The 23,271-nt window shown below is 36.7% G+C and overlaps 2 protein-coding genes across 8 annotated transcripts; both read left to right on the top strand.

Moving 5' to 3' along the window:
• Positions 1 to 7,157: 7,157 nt before the first annotated feature.
• LOC120072775 (actin-depolymerizing factor 1-like) lies at positions 7,158 to 12,231 on the top strand. Of its 6 annotated transcripts, none has more exons than XM_039025258.1 (4): positions 7,158 to 7,515; positions 11,127 to 11,193; positions 11,351 to 11,616; positions 11,696 to 12,231. In XM_039025258.1, exons 1-4 carry the CDS (start codon positions 7,436 to 7,438, stop codon positions 11,844 to 11,846), a joined length of 564 nt encoding a protein of 187 aa, XP_038881186.1. In that variant the 5' UTR covers positions 7,158 to 7,435; the 3' UTR covers positions 11,847 to 12,231. The 6 variants fall into 6 exon arrangements, with proteins under 6 accessions (XP_038881186.1, XP_038881187.1, XP_038881191.1 ...); XM_039025259.1 differs by having other exon boundaries at positions 7,160 to 7,515; positions 11,093 to 11,193; XM_039025262.1 differs by lacking the exons at positions 7,158 to 7,515; positions 11,127 to 11,193 and adding exons at positions 8,803 to 9,964; positions 10,099 to 10,109.
• A 2,506-nt stretch (positions 12,232 to 14,737) lies between these two features.
• LOC120072774 (pentatricopeptide repeat-containing protein At3g53700, chloroplastic) lies at positions 14,738 to 20,452 on the top strand. 2 transcript variants are annotated; one of them, XR_005480599.1, is made up of 3 exons: positions 14,738 to 17,331; positions 17,477 to 17,612; positions 19,604 to 20,452. XR_005480599.1 is itself a non-coding variant. In XM_039025257.1 (2 exons), the coding sequence occupies exon 1, from the start codon at positions 14,998 to 15,000 to the stop codon at positions 17,296 to 17,298; it is 2,301 nt and encodes a 766-aa protein (XP_038881185.1). In that variant the 5' UTR covers positions 14,738 to 14,997; the 3' UTR covers positions 17,299 to 17,331; positions 17,477 to 17,839. The 2 variants fall into 2 exon arrangements, 1 of the variants encoding a protein (XP_038881185.1); XM_039025257.1 differs by lacking the exon at positions 19,604 to 20,452 and having other exon boundaries at positions 17,477 to 17,839.
• Positions 20,453 to 23,271: the final 2,819 nt, after the last annotated feature.

Raw genomic sequence — 23,271 nt, 5'->3', positions numbered from 1 at the left:
GTTATGTCAGTGGAGGAGTACGAGCAAGAATTCGATAAGCTGTCTTAGTTTGCTCCTGAGCTAGTGGCCACCGAGGCAGCGAGGATCGAAATATTTATCCAGGGCCTAAGGAGCGAGTTATGAGGGATGGTGCATGCCTTGGATCTCAAGACGTATGCCGCGGTAATGCGAGCCGCTGTGAGGATTGATGCCGACTCCTAGGAGGGAGAGGAATACAGGAGGTCACTTGGGATTGGGACCTCCACAGGGCAAAAAAGGAAGGCTGAGCACAGAACTTTTGAACATCAGTAGAGGGGTCAGAACATAGTGCATGCTCCACGCCAGTGGGGACAACAGAGTACCCAGCCTGGGAATGGCAGGGAGGATAGACCGATATGCACCACTTACGGTAAGCAACACTGGGGAGTTGTTTAGCCGACTCTAGGAATTGTTTCCGATGTGGTCAGAAGGGACATATGGCAGATAGATGCCCAAGGAAGAATGCGCATGAGCACAGGAGCCAGCCCGTAGGATCGTTCCAGGGAGGCCCGAACCGCCAGCAACAGCAGGGAAAGGTATTTTCTACCACTCGGTGTGAGGCCGAAAAGTCAGGCACCGTGGTGACAGGTACACTTCCCATTTTGAGACACCATACTCTTGTTTTATTTGACTCTCGTTCTTTGCACTTGTTTATATCTGCTATATTTGTGAGACACACCATGTTAGACTCAGAACCATTGCCATTTGCATTGTCTATTTCCACTCCATCGGGAGAGATCATGTTAGCTACAGAAAAGATAAAGGCATGTCAGGTAGATGTAGCCAACCGCGCATTAGATGTAACCTTGATAATTTTAGATATGCGCGATTTTAATGTTATATTAGGCATGGATTGGTTAGCTGCTAACCATGCCAGCATAGATTGCTCTCGTAAGGAGGTTATCTTTAAGCCTCCTACAGGAGCCAGTTTTAAGTTTAAGGGGGTTAGAACCGTAGTCTTGCCTAAGGTGATATCCGCATTGAAGGCCAGTAGACTATTCGACCAAGGAGCCTGGGGCTTTATGGCCAGTATGGTAGACACCAAGGAGAATGAAGTTACCTTGACTTCGGAGCCAGTAGTGAGGGATTTTCCATATGTGTTTCCAGAAGACCTTCTTGGATTGCCCCCGCAGCGGAAGATAGCTTTTGCATTGAATTGAAGCCAGACACAACCTCTATTTCGAGGGCCCTGTATAGAATGGCCCCGGCAGAGTTGAAGGAACTGAAGGTCCAATTTCAGGAGTTGTTGGACAAGGGTTTCATTCGCCCTAGCGTGTCACCATGGGGTGCACCCATTTTATTTGTGAAAAAGAAGGATGGATCGTTACGTCTGTGCATTGACTACAGAGATTTCAAGGTGACCGTCAAGAACAAATATCCGCTTCCTAGGATCGATGATTTGTTTGACCAGTTACAGGGAGCTACGGTATTCTCTATTGTCGGGCATGTGGTATCTAAGGAAGGTGTGTCAGTGGATCCTGCAAAGGTGGAGGCAGTTACGGGTTGGGCTCGTCCAACCACGGTTAGTGAGGTGCGCAGTTTCTTGGGGTTAGCAGGCTACTANCACCTATTTTGTTTGTGAAAAAGAAGGATGGATCGTTACGTCTGTGCATTGATTACAGAGAGTTGAACAAGGTGACCGTCAAGAACAAATATCCGCTTCCTAGGATCGATGATTTGTTTGACCAGTTACAGGGAGCTACGGTATTCTCTAAGATTGACCTCCGGTCAGGGTACAACCAGCTAGGATAAAGGACAGTGACATACCCAAGACAGCCTTCCATTCGAGGTATGGACATTATGAGTTCATAGTGATGTCATTCGGCCTAACGAATGCACCAACAGTGTTCATGGATCTGATGAATAGGGTGTTCAAGTAATTCCTCGACACCTTCGTGATTGTTTTTATTGATGATATTTTGACTTATTCCAAGACAGAGGCCGAGCATGGGAAGCATTTGCGGAAAGTTTTAGAGACATTGAGAGCCAATAAGCTATATGCTAAGTTTTCTAAATGTGAATTTTGGTTGAAGCAGGTGTCTTTTCTAGGGCATGTGGTATCTAAGGAAGGTGTGTCAGTGGATCCTGCAAAGGTGGAGGCAGTTACAGGTTGGGCTCGTCCAACCACGGTTAGTGAGGTGCGCAGCTTCCTAGGGTTAGCAGGCTACTACAGACGATTCATGAAGGATTTCTCTCGCATAGCCGCTCCATTAACTCAGTTGACCCAGAAGGAGGCAACATTTGTTTGGAATGAGGCTTGTGAAAGCAGTTTCCAGGACCTCAAGTAGAAGCCGGTTTCAGCCCTAATTCTCACAGTACCGGACGGATCAAGTGGTTTCGTCATTTTCATTGATGCATCCAAGAAGGGGTTGGGATGCGTATTGATGCAGTAGGGTAGAGTAGTTGCTTACGCTTCACGTCAGCTGAAGAAGCACGCATGACTTGGAGTTAGCAGCAGTGGTTTTTGCTCTCAAGATCTGGCGACATTACTTGTATGGAGAAAAGATACAGATATTCACTGATCACAAGAGTTTGAAATACTTTTTCACTCAGAAGGAGCTAAACATGAGGCAAAGAAGGTGGTTGGAACTAGTAAAGGATTATGACTGTGAAAATTTGTACCACCCGGGGAAAGCAAATGTAGTGGTAGATGCTTTAAGCAGAAAGGTGACCCATTCCACAGCTCTCATTACTAGACAGACTCACTTATGCAGGGAATTGAAGAGGGCAGAGATAGCAGTAGTCGTGGGGAAGGTCGCGACACAGTTAGCACAGTTGTTGGTGCAACCAAGCCTAAGGCAGAAGATTATTGATGTGCAGCAAGACGACCCTTATTTGGAGGAGAGAGTTCGTAGAGTGGAGTCAAGTCAGGATAGCGAATTCTCTATGTCAGTAGAAGGTGGACTTCTTTATCAGGGGCGTCTATGCGTGTTGGCGGTTAGTGACATTAAGGATGAGCTGTTGTCAGAGGCTCATAGTTCCCTATTCTCGGTCCACCCCGGCAACACTAAGATGTACCAGGATCTGAAACGTTACTATTGGTGGAATGATATGAAAAGATTGCGGAGTTCGTCAGTAAGTGTTTGGTGTGCCAGCATGTGAAAGCCCCGAGGCAAAGGCCAGCAGGCTTGTTACAACCATTAAATGTACCAGAATGGAAGTGGGAGCATGTGTCTATGGACTTCATCGTGGGGTTGCCTCGAACAGTTAAAGGTTTCACTGTGATATGGGTCGTTGTAGACAGACTTACGAAGCTAGCACATTTTATACCTGAAAGTCACACCTTTCAGTGAATAAGTGGCACAGATATACATGAAGGAAGTGGTAAGATTGCATGGAGTACCCGTGTCCATTGTGTCGGAGAGAGACCCTCGTTTCATGTCTAACTTTGGAAAAGTCTCCAGGCGGCATTTGGGACTTGGTTAAACTTCAAATATAGCGTTCCACCCTCAGACTGTATGGGCAGATAGAGAGATTGAATCAGATATTGTAAGACATGTTGCATTGCCTGTGCCATAGAGTTTTTCCGGAAGTTTGGGATGCTCACTTGCCACTTAATAGGTAGTTTGCATACAATAACAGCTACCAGTCCACTATTGGGATGTCACCCTTTGAGGCCCTATATGAGAAAGAGTTGCAGGTCCCCTATGTGTTGGGATGAGGTAGGAGAGAGGAGATTGTTAGGACCTGAATTGATGCAGACCATAAATGCAGGCCACTACAGAAGATCAGGGCTCGTTATGCAGGACAGCGTAGAGCCAGACAGAAGAGTTATGTCGATGTAAGACTGAAGAACCTAGAATTTGAGACTTGTGGTGAAAGTGTTTCTTAAAGGTGGGCACCCATGAAAGGTATTCTGAGGTTTGACAGGAAAGCGAAAGTTGAGTCCGCAGATTCATTGGACCTTTCGAGGTCCTGGAACAAGTTGGCCCTGTAGCTTACCGTTTGACGCTTGTCTCCAACATTGTCTTCAATTCATAATGTCTTTCATTGTTTTCAATGCTAAGGAAGTATGTGGCAGACCCGTCCCATGTAATTGAACTACGCAGCCCTTACAGTTGAATGATAACTTGAGCTACGAGGAGAAGCCCATAGAGATTTCTTGCCAGAGAAAGTAAAGACATTGCGCCGTCGAGAATTGCTTTTGTGAAAGTTCTTGTGGCAGAACCACCAGTTCAGGGAAGCCACCAAGGAGCGAGAGGATGAGATGAAGGCCAGTACCCGGAGCTTTTTCAAGGATGAACTTTCGAGGACGAAAGTTCTTTTGGGGGAAAGAATGTAACATCCCACACTTTTTATTTATTTATTAATAACGTAAAACTTTTCCTTTTCAGTAATTGTCCTTAGTTGAAAGGCATGTTTGGAATTCTGAATTTAAAGTATAAATGCGAAGATTTAAGTGTTGTCGTGGGAATTTATTCAAAAATTATTAAATTTGAAAAGTTATGGTAGAATTAATTTTTTGGAAAAAGGAAAGGAATTAAATAGTATAAAGTGGGTTTTAAGGAAAGGATCTAATTAGAGTTATACTATTTTCCTTTTTTTTTTTTATTATTATTATTATTATTATTAGTATTTTTTAAAAAAATAAAAAGGACCCCCCTACCTTCTTCCTCACCCACGCGAGCCTCCCTCCGTTTTCTGCTTCCTCGCCTCTCTACGCCGTGTCTTTTAGCCATCCTATCGCGTCTCTCAGCCTGACCCCAGTGGTGGAGTTACTTACTGAGTATTTCATGCTCATTCTTTCCTATGTTGATGTTTCAGGTAAAGGTAGAGATGCAACAGCAATGGCTCAGCGGAATTCGTGATCGTGCCATTGGGACTAGTTTTTACGCTTCCGCATCATGACATTTAGAGTCCTTATTTTTCCCTTAATGTTTAGTTCTATTGTTTTAAACTTATTATTAAGGATTATTTCTTTTATATACTTTTAGTAGTATTTACGAATTATGGGTACCATATTATTGTTTTAACAATTGCATTTAATAAATGTCTTTTGAACTTCTCTTGTTTAATTAACATTTATTCAATATAACTGGGCGTCGTTTTAAATTCTATGCATGCATTTATTTTAGTAACGACCTAACCTAAGTCCTAGAGGGTTGGGTCATTACAATAAATGCTATTAAAAAAAACCAGACCGTTTTTATTAACGCTATGAAAAGTTTCATAGCGTTAAAATTATGCTATAAAAAAATGATCTTTTATAACATTTTTTATAGCGTTGGGAACATGCTATGAAAAGCCAGTGACTTTCAATAACATCGCTTATGACAACGTCTCCAAAAATGCTATCAAAAGTCTATGATAGCATTTTTTGCTTGCTATCGTATGTGATATTTGTTATAGTGACACCCTAATGACCGTGCCGGTCAATTCTGGCCACCAACACTAGAAAATTTCTTTAATTTGACATTAATAAAAACACTTTTAGTATATAAAGAATCAAATATAAAAACAAATTGAAAAAGAGTTGCCAAACACACATGTGGTTTTACTTCTAGGAGTTCTTATAAAAAATGTTTAAACAAAAATGAATTTCTGAAAAACATTTTTTATTTTCATCTCAAAATGTTCATACTTTAATACTTTTCTAAGATGTTTTAATATTTAAGACTTTCTTACTACTAAGACTATAAATATTGTAGTATTTAAATAGAAAGCTAGACTATGATGTAACAGAGGTCGATAGTATATGCATTATGTCAGTTGAGTTACGCTCATGTTGGCTTTATTAAGAAATTTTATAGTGTTTTATTTGAATAAAAAATAACTCATTTAATGAGTAAAATTTTATTTGGTTTGATAACAAACTTAAAAGTTGTTAAAAATGAATAAATTTAAAAACAAATGAGAAATTTTTTACTACGGGAATTTGATCCACGCGAATCTCCGTCACAATCTCCATGGAAAATTTCACGGTGATAAAAATGAAATAAGGGGCGGAGAGGGGATGGAGAAGCCTTTCCCATCTCCGTCCATGGACATCTCTAAAATATATTCAATTTTGAATATGTCTATTTTATAGTGATTTTTATATTAAAAATAGATAAAAAAAAAAAAAAAAGCCGGCAAAGTCGAGCATGAGGAGTGATTTTTCATTATTATTATATATTATTATTATTTTTGAAGCGAAAGTTACATATATATCGGTTTCTTAGTCACCATTATATATCTGTCTTCACACTTTATTAAAGAATGATGGAAACAAAGGTATGGTTTAGAGAAGGCATGATAATTGTATGTAATTTATTAACGCATGGAGTATGTCGATTCAAACCTTCTATTTAAAGAAAATATTATATAAATTATTATCGTTGAGTTATGTTTATGTTGACTATCATAATATAATTGTATTCTCCATTTAAGTAAATAAATCAATACCTTTCTATACGCACGATAAATATGAATAAATAGGTCATATATAGATTTATATAGTTTTGTTTAACAAACTTATATGGAGCACATCAAAACTTTTAATACCAATTAGATATTTTGGGAATCGAAGTTTTAACAATTAGAACTAAATTGAAACTATAATAAAATTAAGCCCAAATCATAGAGACTAAGTCTTACTTTAACCTATCCATTTATAATACTTATAATGAAAGCTCACTAGATATTTTCTTAAATTTAATGTCATTTTAGAATAAATTACAAGTTGAGTACCTACAAATCTATTAAATAACAATTATTAAAACACAACTTCCAACTATTAATTTTTTGGTTTTGTTACACTTTTTAATTGTTTTTAAACTACCAAGACAAGTTTTAGAAACTAAATAAGAATAGTTTTTAATTTTTTGCAATGAAGAATACCGATATTTAGTTAAGAAATAGACAAACTACGAATAAACATAACTATTAAAAATTAAAAATAAAAATCAAATGATTATCAAATGATTATCAAATGTAGACTAAACTATCATATTTCTATTTATAGTATTTAAATTTTCAAAAGTGACCTATATATTTCAATTATGTGTCCAGAAAGTCTTTTTAACTTTTAAATGATTCTAATATGATCTTAATATTTTAACTTTGTATATAACAAGTCATTAAATTTTTAATTTTGTGTCTCTATCATTTGTAGAAAATAATAAAGTATTTAAGTGGATTTTATTAAATTTTTGAAAAAATTAAAGGTCCACATTATCATTACCCTTTTCTTCTCCATGGGCAGAATTCGTGGGTCTTCTTTTTGGCTGGAAAAAGGTAGAAACGCAGGGAAAACGGGGAGCCGCGTGTGAGGTGGATCTGGCAGCCGCTGAAGCAGATTGGAGGAGTTGAAGCCATCTGGATTGCCCGCTTGGTTCCGTCCGGCGAGCTCGTCAGAGAACAGTGGTCCTCGGTTCGGCGAGACTGAAGGTAAAGCTGTTTTGCGGCGTGAGCGATCTGGTGAGGCAGTCATCCGGCCATGGGTTTGTCAGCGCCGGTTCGAACGTTGGTGTGGCGGTTTGGTTTTGCCTTGGAAGCTGCTTCCGGCAGTAGTGAGAGGTACGCGATTTACTTGCGCCACTGTTTTGGGCTGTTTTGTAGCGGGTGTTCTCAGTTTTTAGAAGAGACGTTGTGTACGGATCTCTCGATATAAGTAGATACTAATGATTTCGTTGATTATTTATAATTTGTAAAATCTTTTTATTGTTCATTAATAAATTAATTCAAGCTGGTTCTAAACTAATATTCTTTATTTCTTTCAATTTATTTCTCCATAATTGAAACTTTTTTTAGTGCGAATATATTTTTTGAAACTAAAAGAGAAGCAGCAACCCCACAATCTACACTAGCCTCTCCTTATTAATGAATGAGAGTAAAATTTGAAAAATTATCATTCTAAATCAAAGAATCACCTAGAAAGGATGCCAAAGTAGCAAAAAATGAACTTGTTTTGTTCTCCTCTCTAAGAGAAAAAAGAAACTTAATAACGTTCACAGAGGAAGCAACATCTAAATCTATCCAAGATTGTTTTAGCTTCAAGAAAGAGAATAGAGTGGAAATCTTTCACAGATTTATCCCCACCAACTAAAAGGCAGCCTGAAGGGTCAGGCAGGATCCAATCCAGACCCCCACCGGATCTACTCGGAATCCAAGAGGCATCAGAGTTTAATTTTCAGTTAGCTTCTGGCGGCTTTGAAGCACTTCGTGGACAAGGCATCGAAGAAGAAACATGGGCTACCTCGACGACATCTTCTTGAACCTGGAAGAAATCTTTAAACTTGGCATCTTCCAAAGAATTCTCTATGATGCATTTGATTGATAGGAAAACAACCCTTTTGTTGTCGAAACGGATATCATTGCGGAAATTCCATAGATTCCACATCACTATGGTTTCCTTGTCCTTGTCCAGCTCCTCTAGAACAAGACTGTCTAAGAAAGACCCAATAATCCATGGAATTCCAATGATAGGATTAACTTGAAAATTCGAATCGGTTAGATTGACAATTCAAATAACTCAAATAAAGTTTCTAACCCAATCCAATTTAACCCTTAAAATTTGGATTGGCTTGGATTGTCGGATTATAATTTTTTTAAAAAAATAAATAAAAATATGTAAATTTATAACTAATAATTAAAATCTCATAAAATTCAAACATTAAATATCAAATATTTATGATATTTATTGCAAACTTTCAACAAAAACAAAAATCATTTCACAAATTAATCAATACAAAATAATTAAACTTCAAATAAAGAGAAATATATATTATCAATATATATAAAATTCGGGTTGGGTTGGATTGGGTCAACTCAAATTTTTTTAATCAACCCACAACACAACCCAACCTAACTCAATAAAAATAGAAAAAATTTAACCTAACTCAACCCAAAACAAAACCCAACCAACCCAACCCAACCAAACCCATATATTTTGGGTTGAGTAGTTTGGATTGTTTGGATTGTCGTGTTATTTGAACACCCTTAACTCCTACCCATACCACGAGGAAACAAGTTAGATAGTAAGAAAAGGTCCCAAATTCTCTTAGAAAATTAAGTGACAAGTTGACTCCACAAAATTCTTGCAAAAAGAACAAAGAATGTTAGATTTAATTCCTTTAGGGTTTAGGTTTCCTACGATGAGGATAATATCATTTATGATATGTTAGCAAGACAACTTGATCTTTGGTCTCGTTAGAAGATTCCATAAGGTCCTCCAAAATTTTTTAGAGCTTTATATGTGTGAGGCGAATGCAACAATTTCTAACGAGAGACTCATCCCCAAATGATAAGCACTTTTTATCGAAAATTTATCCTTTTTATTAGTAATCCAAATGATTTCATCTCCACTTCTTCTACCACGAGGGATATTCAAAATGTTAGTCATCGCAAGGAAGAAATAACTCTCTAATTAGAGAGACGTTCCAATCCCATCTTCATTAAAGAGATAACCCACTTTTCTTTTTATTTTATTACTTTTTTAATCTTTGAGATTATGATGGATGAAACTCAGATTGGAAAGCCAAGGATGAAACTCTTAGTACATGTAATTTGAAAACTAAAAATTCCTACCACATAAAAGTTAATTTTATATAATATATAAATGAATTAATTTTATAAGATTTCAAATACATTATAAACTAATAAATCTATTAGACACAGAAATACAAAGTTTAGAGACATTAAAACTTTTTAACTTCATCAATCTATTAGATAATAATGGTAATATTTAAAACTTTTTAGCTTCATCAAACTATTAAATAATAATGACAACAACAAACACAATAATAAATAAATAATAAAATAAAATATTTTAAACTTAAAAAACCAATTAGATTAGATAATTGAAAAGTGGAAAAATTTGAGTTTGAGTGAGAAAATTTAACCTACATAACACTATGAATTTTCCTTTGGTTTGGCTTTTTCTTTAAGCCGACTTCAAGAAAAGGAAGGAAGCTCATCATCGTTTTCAACAGTGATTTTCACCACCTCGACACGCTCCTCTCCTCTGGTATTTGAATCACTGGCACCATAATTAACACTCTCAACTACCCAATATAACCTTCCCCCTCCATTCATTCATTTCTCATCGCCGGACTAACACTTCCCTTCTCTGTTTTTTGTGTTCTTCTGCAATCATCCAAGGAGAAAATATGGTAATACCTCGATTCATTTGCTTCGTTTTTAGTTTCCCAAGTGTTTGATTACATGACCCATTTGGTTGTTGGGAAAGCTCTGGGGAATTTCTTGAAATTTGCTGCTAGAGATGGGTTCTTGATCATCTGTCAAGATTCTCCTCATTTTCAGAGGGGAAATGTGTTTTTGTTGTTTAGCTTTTCTTTTTTGGTTGAACTTGGTGTTTGATCTGCGATGTGGTTAAAGGGTGAATCTGAATTGACTGGAATTATTTGAATGTGTTTGGTTTGGGTTGATTTATAGTTCACGAATTGTTTTGGTGTGTAAAGTTTAGCTCTGAGATCTGGATATCTGATCTGGTTTGTCTTGGAATGGATTTTGTGTTTGAAACAAGTGGATGATTTAGTTTTATGATTGGTCGAGCAAAATTTTTTGCAACTGCTTCTTGGTGAGGATCTTAGGTCGAAAAGACGAAGGCACCTCACCGTCTTTATAAGATATTTGAGATACTCCTCTCATTGTTAATGTTTATCTATTATGGTACCATAAGCTCATGAAGCTCAAATAAGTATTCAGTCTAAAATTGGGATGGGACCTGTTCAAGGAAGCACCATCTCTTGAGGAGTACGTTGGAAATATCATATTGGAAAGATGAAGAGACCTCACAGTTTTTATAAGATACTAGAGATACTCTTCTCATTGTAAATTGGTTTTGAGATGAACCCATGTTTATCTAATACTTCTTTCTCTTTAGTTCTTATCTACATTCTCTCTTGTGATGGAAATGGATCCTCATTTTAGTATTTTAGTTATTCCCCTCTCTAAGATCTACTTCTTTCAAAGTTGTATGGAGTTTTGCTGTTAAAATAATCTGTGTTTTGCATCATGAACTGAGAAATACCATCTACACATTCATAAATCATATACTTTTGTGGCATTACAGAAACAGGAGAAGCTAAAATTATTTTCAAGTTTGAGTTGTGATTTTCTTTTTCAATACCAGAATATTGCAATGACCGACTCTGTCATCTGTAAAGGAAGAGGGAAAATCATTTTTCACACATTTCCATTTGCTTACCAACTTTAAGGAAAATGAAGGAAAAGGTGTGTTTTGGGTGTCAGTCAACCTCCATTTTTATTTTATTGCATAACAATCGTGTTTTCAAGGAGGCGATCAAATATTACAAACTTAGCTTGACCATTTAGAATCAGTTCTTAACCAAAATGTGTTAATAAGAACGCTCTTTTATGAATCTGACAGGCCAATGCAGCATCAGGAATGGCTGTGAATGATGAATGTAAGTTAAAGTTTTTGGAGCTCAAGTCGAAAAGAACTCATCGATTCATTGTCTTTAAGATTGAGGAGAAGCTGAAGCAAGTAGTTGTTGAGAAACTTGGTGGGCCTAGCCAAAGTTATGAAGATTTTGCTGCTAGTCTCCCTGCCGACGAGTGTCGTTATGCTGTCTATGATTTCGACTTTGTCACAGAAGAAAATTGCCAAAAAAGCAGGATCTTCTTCATTGCATGGTAATGACACTTCCTCAATATTCAGTGTTTGCATACTTCTTATCTGTTCACTGATTGAATTGTTAAATCATAAATGAAGGTCTCCTGATAATTCAAGGGTCAGAAGCAAGATGATATATGCAAGCTCCAAGGACAGATTTAAGAGAGAGCTTGATGGAATACAAGTAGAGCTGCAAGCAACTGATCCAACCGAGATGGGTCTCGATGTCATTCGAAGCCGTGCCAACTGAACACGAAACATAAGACTACGAAAGCGAATCGTAATGGTTGAAGTTTGTGAGATGGAGGCTTAGATTTCATTGAAAATCTTCTGTTCTACTTGAACAAGTATGCAACTATGTGTCATCTACTGTGTCATGGTATTTCTTTTAACTTGTTATGCAACTTTTTGTCTTGAGTGACCATCTAGAGTCTGATTATTACCTATAAAAGCTAATATATATGTAGCTTGTGAGGGTTAGCTGAGACCTTATGCTAATTTCAACCTTGTTTTTTTATTTTTTATTATTATTTAAATTTTTTTTTTCCAGTTTTAGTTTGGATTTCTGGCTTTCGAAGTGATGCTGTATTTAATAACATTACATTCTTTCTTTAACCCAAACATTATCCTCTCTACTTTTAGGTTATTGTTATTTGCTTTGGCAGTAAGTAAAAATTGATTGCTTGATTCTTTTTTCTAATGCTTTGGTGCCTATTGTGATTTTGATTCATTAAGTTAGTGTTCATTCTTGTTGCATTTGTGCTAGTCTGAAGTGAAGTTACAGCTGTAAAATCTTGTTGAAATCAATTTAGTCCGTTTTATAACTATTTGGTTTTTAATTTTTGGTGTTTACAAATTAAGCTTATAAACACTAGTTCTGGTTATAAGTTTACTTGTTTTGTGATCTATGTATTTTCTATCCAGGTTTCTAAAACAAAGATAATTTTTTTTTTTTTAACATTTTTTTTTGGATTTAACTAAAAATTCAAAAGGTAAAATTATGGTAAAAAATTGAGAGAAAATAAAATAAATTTCAAAAATAGAAAATTAAAAACGAAACCACTAATAAGTGGGTCTCAAACCAAAATTTTACATCCTCAAGCTTACGATAAATATTTATAAATAACTTCTTGTGCTAAAAAAGAGTTCTTACGTTTGATTTGACTACTAACATTCAATAAAGGGGTAAGAAATTTGAATTTCTACCTTCACATATTGAATTATATATTTACATATAAATAGTAGAAGAAATGATACTGTTTTTAGATTGAAATTAAGTTTTTTTAAAGGTATTTACTCAAGATTAAAGCATGGTGACAAAAAAAAAAAAATCATTTAGAATAGAGAGACCAACTTAATAAAACTAAAAACATTTCGATTTTTATAGTTTCTGTATAGTTTTAGTTTGATCCATGGTTTAAAAGTTTGAATTTGTTGATATGGTCAGAGTTTAATTTCATAATAATGCTCACGTTGAAATAAAATACCTCACCGTATCCAAACTAAAACTTTGAAGTTCATGACTCTGTATCCAAAGAGTTTGGGGTCGGTTAAAGACTTTCATTTGATCAACTCAATAGCAACTCTGTCGAAGACACTGTTTTTTGGGTAGTTGGATTCTACTTTGCTTGGTGATTGGTTGGTGTTTTAAGTTTTTGTTTTTGTCCTTTTACTTGTACCTAAAAAAAAACCAAGGGATTAAATTGAAAATTTTAAAATTAGAGGGATTAATTAGCAAAATTTAGGACCAAAATTGTAAGTTAACTTAGAATTAAAAAAAATCATTTCAATAGAGTTTGAATTTTTTGTATGGATGACCTCATTTGGGAGGCCCAACCGAAAAATGACCACCTATAGAAAAAGTAATGGAAAGTGACTTTCTGCTGATGTCATTCGCGTGTGATTTTACCGCTTCGCTCTTGATATGCACCCCCCGCGCTTGCCACACCAAGGAACTCGATCTTCGATGGCTCGTTACTTGATCCTTGATTACTCATCACACAATCCTTGATGCAAGGTCACTCGATAATTGACACGTGTATACTCGATCATAGCCATCCGTACTCGATACTAGATTAATGTATACTCGATCATTTTGAACTTTTTGAATTCCTAACCCATTTGAAGTCCATTATTTCACCACTTCAATTCGTTTCTCAGACTATTTTCTCTCATCTTCCGATTTTATATCCCTCGACGACTGCACCTCTACACTCGAAACTCTCTCGATTCTCTATGCATCAGGTAACATTCTTCTCTCTGTTTATATTTTGGCATCATTCATCTCTTTGCTTGTTATATTTTGGCATCATGTTCCTCAATACTCAACTGATGCGATTTTCATTTCGGTTTCATAAATACCAAATAAAATAACTATTATTTTATTCATAACAATGTGTACAGTTTACAAATTACGAGACTCCGGGAGAATTAAGACACCAATCCCAACAACTCGTTCCTTTTACTACATTCATATGTCTTGCACAGCGTCAGAAAAATAAAAAAAAATGTGAGTAAAAAATGAGGAAAAAAACTAGCATATTTATTTATTTGAGGTGTGAGATAGTATAGTGAAATGATCTGAATGCCTTTATAACTTTATCTTTGTCAAGAAAAACAAGTTTTGTGAAATGGGTTTTTTGGAGGGAAAAAGAGCTCGATTTTCTCTTTTGTGTTTCAATTCTGTTTGCTCTTAGTTAATAACAAAAATTGATTCACATTTCAAAAAATTGACTTGAAAGAATAGTAAAATTTGTCAGAAAATTCTCCAATTTATGTATTTTCATATATGAGCATTAACTACAACATATGTCCTCCCATGGGCACAGGCAATTCAAAATGATCGATTATATATTTAATCGAGTATTGAGTACGGATGACTATGATCGAGTACATACGTATCAATTGCACACGTATAGAGTGACCATGCATCAAGGATCGTGTGACGAGTAATTAAGGATCGAGTAACGAGCCATCGGGGATCGAGTTCCTTGATAGTGGCAGGCTAACAAGATGCATCTCAGGGACGAAGTGGTAAAATCATATATGGATAACATCGGTAGAAAATCACTTTTCATTACTTTTTCTACAAGTAGTCATTTTTTATTTAGGTTTTCAAAAAAAAAAAAAGAAAAGAGTTTGGATATTTGCCCTAAAAAATCATTTGGGAATTGAAAGCAAATCAAACAGTTTCCGAGAGGAGGAATCTGAAGCTTGTGAATTCATCCAGCGTTATCGTCCTCAGTGATTTCTATCACACAGATTCACAGTCTCATCTTCTCTGAGATTCCACTTCGACTTCGACTTCGCCGGCGATTGTTCAACAGCTCTCCGGTCTCTTCACCGTAACGGCGAACTTCTTCAAATCTTTCTGCATTCTATGTGTTTGTCGAATTGATCCAATGGCTCTCACTTGTGTTAAGTGTTATCCATGGTCTCTTCCTCACTCTCCCCTCTCTTTTTCCTCCAAACCCATCTCCAATTCCTCCATCTTCTTTTCTGCTTCAGTTTCTGACCAGCTCCCCTCCTCTTCTTCCTCCAAATTCACTTCCTCTTCACCAAATGTTCATCATCTTCCTCTTGATTTCACTCCCAAGCAGCTCATCGACGCCCTTCGTCGCCAAACTGATGAAGTAGCGGCCCTTCGCGTCTTCAATTGGGCTTCAAAGCAGCCTAACTTCGTGCCCAGTTCCTCGGTTTACGAGGAGATTCTTCGAAAGCTTGGAAAAGCAGGGTCGTTCGAGTACATGAGGCGCGTTCTGGAGGAGATGAAGCTCTCTGGCTGTGAGTTCGATAGAGGTATATTCTTGATTTTTGTTGAAAGTTATGCGAAATTCGAGTTGTATGATGAAGTTATGGGCATTGTTAAAGAAATGGAGGATGAATATAGGATGAAGCCAGATACCCGTTTCTATAATGTGTTGTTGAATGTTCTTGTGGAGGCAAATAAGCTTAAACTTGTGGAATCTGCACATTCGAGCATGGTTAGAAGACGAATTAGGCACGATATTTCGACATTTAATATTTTGATTAAGGCCCTTTGCAAGGCTCATCAGGTTAGGCCTGCTATTTTGATGATGGAAGAAATGCCAAGTTATGGCTTATCTCCAGATGAAACCACATTCACAACTATAATGCAGGGGTACATTGAGGAGGGAAATTTGGATGGTGCACTAAGAATTAAAGAACAGATGGCAGAATATGGGTGCCCTTGTACTGATGTCACTGTTAATGTCTTGATTAATGGGTTTTGCAAACAGGGTAGAATTGATCAAGCCTTGAGTTTTATTCAAGAAGCGGCGAACGAAGGATTTCGTCCCGATCAGTTTACATATAATACTCTTGTGAATGGTTTGTGCAAGGTTGGTCATGCTAGGCATGCAATGGAAGTTGTAGATGCAATGCTTTTAGGAGGATTTGATCCAGATATCTACACATACAACTCTCTGATTTCTGGACTGTGTAAGCTGGGTGAAATTGAGGAGGCAGTGACGATTCTGGATCAAATGGTTTCAAGGGATTGCACTCCAAATGCTGTCACCTATAACACTATAATTAGTTCGTTGTGTAAGGCGAACCGAGTTGAAGAGGCGACTGAAATTGCTCGTCTTCTCACAAGCAAGGGAGTCTTACCAGATGTCTGTACATTCAATTCTTTGATACAGGGTCTCTGCTTGTCTGGCAATCATAGGAACGCTGTGGAGCTTTTCGAGGAAATGAAGGGTAAAGGATGCCGGCCGGACGAATTTACGTACAATATGTTGATTGGCAGTCTTTGTTCAAGTAGGAAGCTGGAGGAAGCTTTAAATCTGTTAAAGGAAATGGAGTTGAGTGGCTGTGCACGCAATGTAGTTATCTATAATACATTAATTGATGGGTTTTGTAAGAACAAGAGGATTGAAGAAGCAGAGGAGATATTTGATGAGATGGAACTTCAAGGGGTTTCAAGGGATTCAGTGACTTACAACACTCTTATTGATGGTCTTTGTAAAAGTAAGAGGGTGGAAGATGCTGCTCATTTAATGGACCAGATGATAATGGAGGGACTGAAGCCTGATAAATTCACCTACAATTCACTTCTCACTCACTTTTGCAAGACTGGTGACATTAAAAAGGCAGCAGATATAGTTCAAACAATGACCTCAAGTGGATGCAATCCAGACATCGTCACCTACGGCACACTTATTGGTGGTCTCTGTAAGGCAGGAAGAGTTCAGGTTGCAAGTCGGCTTCTCCGGTCTATTCAGATGAAAGGGATGGTTCTGACACCTCAGGCCTATAATCCTGTTATCCAAGCATTGTTCAAGCGGAACAGAACTCATGAAGCCATGAGACTTTTCAAAGAGATGTTGGAGAAGGCTGATCCCCCAGATGCAATAACTTATAAGATTGTTTATCGTGGTCTCTGCAACGGCGGAGGGCCAATTGGAGAAGCCGTGGACTTCACAGTCGAGATGATTGAGAGAGGAAATATACCAGAATTCTCATCATTTGTTATGTTGGCCGAAGGTCTCTGTACTTTGTCCATGGAAGACACCCTTGTAAAGCTTGTTGATATGATAATGGAGAAAGCTAAATTCTCAGAGAGCGAGATTTCAACGATAAGGGGCTTCCTTAAAATCCAAAAATTTCAAGATGCATTGTCAACTCTTGGAGGTATCTTGGATGATCTGTATCCCAGAAGATCTTATCGAGGAAGATGAGGATGAAGTGTTGTTTTTACTACCCATATGGAGGTATTTTGTACGAACTAAGAACATTATGTTGCTGTAAATGTAATTGGAAATTAGTAGAAGTTTTAGCTTTTAAGTAAATACTCTCTCTTCTTTAGTGTAGTGTATCCGTAAATGAACTAGTTGCTGTTGCTGTTTGATTATTAAGGTTAGGGAGCTTTTCCTCCTTGGATAGCAGCAATCTGCAGGTTCGAGAGACTTGTGGAAGAGGAAGAGGAGCACAACTCACTAGAAGCCAATATGCTGCCATTGCTGCTATGTGTTATCTAGCCGGGCTCCTCTAGGTATCTTATATTATTCCATTTAAATTTAAGTTTAGATAAATTACTAATCAATACACCATTTTATTTTCTCGACTCCATGGAAGTAAAATGTTAATTATATAATAAATTTAGTCGCTATGATTTAAACAAACTTAGAATTTATCCTTTGAACGTGGGAATACGTACTGTTAAACATGGGTCTTGGTTCAAAGAGTTTAAAGTGAATTTTGAATGTTGACTTTTCTTCATCTGCATCTTAATCCAATTTGGACGAGTTGTTAGTTCATAAATGGTTAAAAGGAAAGAATATTTGTTAGTATCTAAGTTATTATATTTTTAGTCCTTAAATTTTGAGTTTTATTTTAATTTAGTCTATTAATTTCAAAATATTATAATTTTATTTTATCCTTAAATTTTAAATTTTATTTCAATTTGGTAAATAAGTTTCAAGATGTATACTTTTGACGTCTAGTTTTTACTAAATACTCACTTCAATCTTTAGTGTTAATATTCGTTGATTATTTTAAAAATAATTATAATAATTGTAATTAATTAAGCTTCACTATTTTTTTTATAATGGTTAAAATTTAATTTTAAAATTTATTTTAAACTAATTAATTAGGCATTAATGTCAAAGGCTGAATTGAGTATTTAGTGAAAAATTAAGTTTAAGTATAAAATTTGAAACCTAACCAAATTGAAACAAAACTTAAATTTCAAGGGTAAAATTATAATATTTTGAAACAGTGATATCAAATTCAAAATTTTTTAAACAATTTTTTTTTTTGAAATATGATGGAAATGGAACATTTGATCTATTTTATTTCATTGTTTTTTTTAGGCAAGATATTTTATTTCGTTGTTATTGTTATTGTTCTTTTTAGGCAAGATATTTTTAAAATGTATATTTTGTAAACTCAAGACCGAATAGACTAGCTTTTATAAATTTGAGGACTAAAAAGATATCTTTGTAAAATTTAGGAATCAAATGCACGTAAAGCTATTTTAATGTTTATCTACAAACTCTTACAAAAAAAACAATTAAATCTTTTAACGACATATATATATATATATATATATATATATATATATATATATAAATTAAAAATCACTTTAATCCCTAAATTTTTATAAAAATAACAATTTAGTTCCTAAATTTTGGTATGAAATGATTTAATTCTTGAACTTTCAATTTTATAACAATTTAATTTAGTCTTTATACTTTCACATTTGTAACAATTTAGTTCTTATTGTAAAAATTATTGTTAAGATTTAACGAGATTTTTTGCATAAATAATTTGACAAACTAACTAGAGACTCAACATTTTTACACTATACAAAGTCTACGTAACAGAATAATAAAAATTGACATAAAATTTTGATAAGTATTTCCACGTTAGGGACTAAATTATTACAAATTTCAAAGTACGAGGACTAAATTGTTACATATTAAAGTTTATAAACTAAATTGTTACAAAGTCCAGTGTAGGGACTAAATTATTACTTCCATGACAGTTTAGGTATGAAAAGTGTTTTTTAATCAAAATAATAATAATAATAGGAAAATTGGGCAAAATGACCCATTAGAAGTTCCATTTTATTTTTTTGACCGATTTTTTGAACATAAGTTTTTTTGACCCCCTTGATGATGAAAATGATGTAAATATGGTTGTATAATTACTCTTATGTCTCTTACCACCAATCTCCCAAATTAATTTATCCAAAAACCATTAACAAAAAATTATTCACACAAAAAATTCTCCACCAAATTTGTTGGTTGTATAATTACTCTTATGCCCCTTATTAAATTTCCACTTTCAATTTCAACCACCAACCTACCAAATCAATTCACATTCTCCACCTAAAATTAATTTATCCAAAAACCATTAACAAAAAATTATTCTCCCAAAAAATTCTCCACCAAATTTGATTTGTTTACAACCCCACAATAAGTTCTCTTCATTAAATTGTTTCTAGAATGAAATTCGTCAAGTCCAAAACTTGTATTTCAGGTGATTTTGTACACTCCGTCGTAAGAAGGTATGTATTTCTTTTTTGTATGTATTCTCAATAGTTTACTAATTTCTGGGAAAATTGACATGAGCTTTGTTAATTGTTTTTTTTTTTAATAATCCCCTCTATTTGATATTTATTTATAAATTTATAAAGAAATAAGTTTGGTTCCCGGTCAGGCTTCATCGAGTATTCATTGGGTATGGAATTGGACTTGGATACCCTGCAAATTGACTCCAATGGTAGTTGAATACAAATTCATGACTTGCCTTGGCTGCTTTGTCGAAAATATCCAAAATATCTTTATTCTTAAAATTAACTAATAAATTAGCTTTCAAGTGATGGATGCAGATACCAAGAAATGCTTCTGGGAAGACCGTGATAATTGCCTTTTTTATGCTAGGGTGTCTATCGATATGATAACCAAATCATGAACTTGCCTAATTGCACATCTTAATTGTTGAAGGAACCACACTCAAGATTCATCAGTTTCTCCACGAAATAGACTGAACGCGACTGGGTATATTTGATTATTTCCATCGACCCCAGTTGCAAACAGGAGTTTACCATTGTATTTACCCCTTAAATGTGTTCAATCTACAATTAAAATAGGACGAATGCAGTTCAGAAATCCCCTAATGGAAGCACCAAGAGTCATAAAGACGTGCTTGAAATATTTATCTTCCTGCAGATCATATTTAAATGTTGAGCCAAGATTTTCAATTTGTAAGGCTTCACCAAATTTAGGTAACTTCTTGTACAATTCTTCTGGCAACCCCCAAACAAGCACTAACGCTTCTTCCCTTGCCCCTCATGCCTTGTCATAACTTAAACTCACTCCATACTCTTGTTTTATATTCTCCACAATGTCCTTCGATCTATATGAACGACTAACATCTTCAAACTTTGATGAAATTAAATGTTCGAGAACCCAACTAGAAGCTTGTCTATGATCGTTAGTTAATGTTTCATTTCTACATGTGTGGACATTGTCATACTTAGAGATCTTAAATATTTCACAAATTTTCAATTTAACGGTTCGAAGTCTCCATTTGCATTCTTCAACTAAGCATATAACTTTGTATAATGTTGTGGTCGACTTCTTCACCCTAAACTGGAAGTTACCTATAATTGCTAACATAGATAACCACATCTTTAAATCTTTCTTAGATATAAATATATCACCAACTTGCACATCTTCAGAAGAATAAGACTGACCTGACATGATGATTGTGCTACTAGAAGGATGTGACAAGTCATGACCCGTTGCATGTGACGAGCCTCCATAGTCTCTGGTTGTTCGTTCTTCTGCATGAAGTGTATGGTGGGTATGAATCTTGGGTTCCTCTCCATCATTGAAATATTGACCTTGGTCTCTATCATCCTTCTCCCTCCAAGACCAATCATTGAAATATTGACATTGGTCTATATCATCCCCTAAATTATGAGTCACCAAATTACTAGGCGATGAAGTAAGTGATGGGTTAAAATATGTGGTGGAAAATGGACTATCTGACTCCATCTTCCAATGTACTGGCCTAGTTCGTCGGACATATGAATTTTTTGGATAAATCCTTGATTTGTTGAACACTTTGGAAGCGTGGATATGTAAAGAGAGGTACTACTGAGACCTCTTCCCATGTAAGGAATGTGTGTAGATCTTCATCATTCCGAATTACAAATGCAGGGGCGTTAGATCTCAATTGAAGTATACATCTTATAACAAGATTATACTCATTTGACATTACACCGCTTATTCTATAAACTTCGGTCAGAAATTCATTATAGGTCATGTCCAACTCAATATCAAACCCCCACAATTCTCCTCCATCGTAATCATTTTCCCTTTCATTCCAAACGCCATCAAAACAAATCCAAACATAAGGCATTTTCCTAAGTTTATATAAAAATGAGCTATGTTCCCAAAACCGTCTGCACGCACGACTTTTTTTCATCGTTCTTAACCCCTAGGTTCGTTTTCGCATTTTCGCCCGTTGGAAAGTTTGCACACAAAAATTGGACCCTCGGGTAGCCCCGCCGGGCCCATAGCCATTTGGGCGACCCCAAATGAGCTCTGTTCGCAAAACCGTCTGCATGCACGACTTTTTTTTTTTTTTATCGTTCTTAACCCCTAGGTCCGTTTTCACGTTTTGGCCCGTTGAAAAGTTCGCACACAAAATTGGGCCCAAGGCAGCCTCGCTGGGCTTGATAGCCATTTGGGGCACCAAATGAGCTTTGTTCGTAAAACCGTCTGTGCACACGACCCTTTTTTCATTGTTCTTAGCCCCTGGGTCTGTTATCGCGTTTTCGCCTGCTGAAAAGTTCGCGCACAAAAATTGGGCCCTGGGGCAATCCTGTCGGGCCTGATAGTAATTTGGGCACCAAATGAGCTATGTTCCCAAAACCGTTTGCACGCACAACTTTTTTTCATCGTTCCTAACCCCTGAGTCCATTTTCGCGTTTTTGCCCGTCGAAAAGTTCGCGCACAAAAATTGGGCCCCGAGGTAGCCCCGCTGAGCCCGATAGCCATTTGGGGCATCAAATGAGCTCCTTTCGTAAAACCGTCTGCGTACATGACTTTTTTTCATCGTCTTAACCCTCGGGTCCGTTTTCGTGTTTTCGCTCGCTAAAAGTTTGCGCACAAAAATTGGTCCCTAGGGAAACCCGCGGGGCTCGATAGCCATTTAGAGCACCAAATGAGCTCTGTTCGCAAAACCGTCTGCGCGCACGACTTTTTTTCATCGTTCTTAGCCCTTGGGTCCGTTTTCGCGTTTTCGCTCGCCGGAAAGTTCGCGCACAAAAATTGATCCCCGGGGCAGCTCCGTCGGGCCCGATAGCCATTTGGGACACCAAATGAGCTCCATTCGCAAAATCGTCTGCTCACAGCATTTTTTCATCGTTTCTAACCCATGGGTCTGTTTTCGCGTTTTCGCTCTTCGAAAAGTTTCGCTAAAAATTGGGCCCGAGGCAGCCCCGCCGGGCCTGATTGTCATTTGGGGCACCAAATGAGCTTCTTTCGCAAAACGCCTCTGGCACACGACTTTTTTCCATCGTTCTTCACCCCTGGGTTCATTTTCGCGCATTTCCGTGTCGGGGGGTTCGAGAACCAGGAAACGGCCTCCCAGCGCGACCCGCGGGACCCCGGGGCCATTTCGAGCACCAACGAGCTCCGTTCCCAAAAATCGTCTGGCACACGGCTTTTTTTCATCGTTCTTAACCCCTGGGTTCGTTTTTGCGCATTTTCGTGCCGGAAGTTCGGAGCAAAAATTGGGCCCCGTGGCCCGGGGGCCGTTTCGGTACCAAACGAGCTCCGTTCCCAAAACTTTATAGAGTACTACTCTATAAAGAAAGAAAGATTGTAGTAGGCTAGAAAGCAATAAGCAACAACAGCTTTATAGAGTACTACTCCAGGTATTGGAAAGTAATGATTAGTCTTATCCCCATATAGTGCTTCTGAACAAAAAGCCAACTTGCACCCTGCATATGCAAAAGGGCGAGTGGTCACTTACAATGAAAATGTAAAGAAAGAGCTAACTAAGCTAATACAATACATGATATGAAAGTATGCTAGAAGGGGGTTGGATCGGGCATGCGGCCATGGGCAACAGACCCCGGACAAGCATAACCGTGACATTCTCCCCCACTTAATTGGTTGACATATTGTGCA

This window comes from Benincasa hispida, chromosome 3 (genome assembly GCF_009727055.1).
Source record: "Benincasa hispida cultivar B227 chromosome 3, ASM972705v1, whole genome shotgun sequence".
Taxonomy (NCBI): Eukaryota; Viridiplantae; Streptophyta; class Magnoliopsida; order Cucurbitales; family Cucurbitaceae; genus Benincasa; species Benincasa hispida.
Note: the sequence above shows the minus strand (reverse complement) of the source record. Positions and strands in the feature narration are given on the sequence as shown.

Excerpts from the sequence above, each read along its gene's own strand:
- LOC120072775 (XM_039025258.1), top strand. The coding sequence starts at position 7,436 with ATGGGTTTGTCAGCGCCGGTTCGAACGTTGGTGTGGCGGTTTGGTTTT. Across the intron at positions 7,516-11,126 it reads GCTTCCGGCAGTAGTGAGAG|GAAGAGGGAAAATCATTTTT; the intron begins GTACGCGATTTA and ends TCATCTGTAAAG. Across the intron at positions 11,617-11,695 it reads AGGATCTTCTTCATTGCATG|GTCTCCTGATAATTCAAGGG; the intron begins GTAATGACACTT and ends TCATAAATGAAG.
- LOC120072774 (XM_039025257.1), top strand. The coding sequence starts at position 14,998 with ATGGCTCTCACTTGTGTTAAGTGTTATCCATGGTCTCTTCCTCACTCT.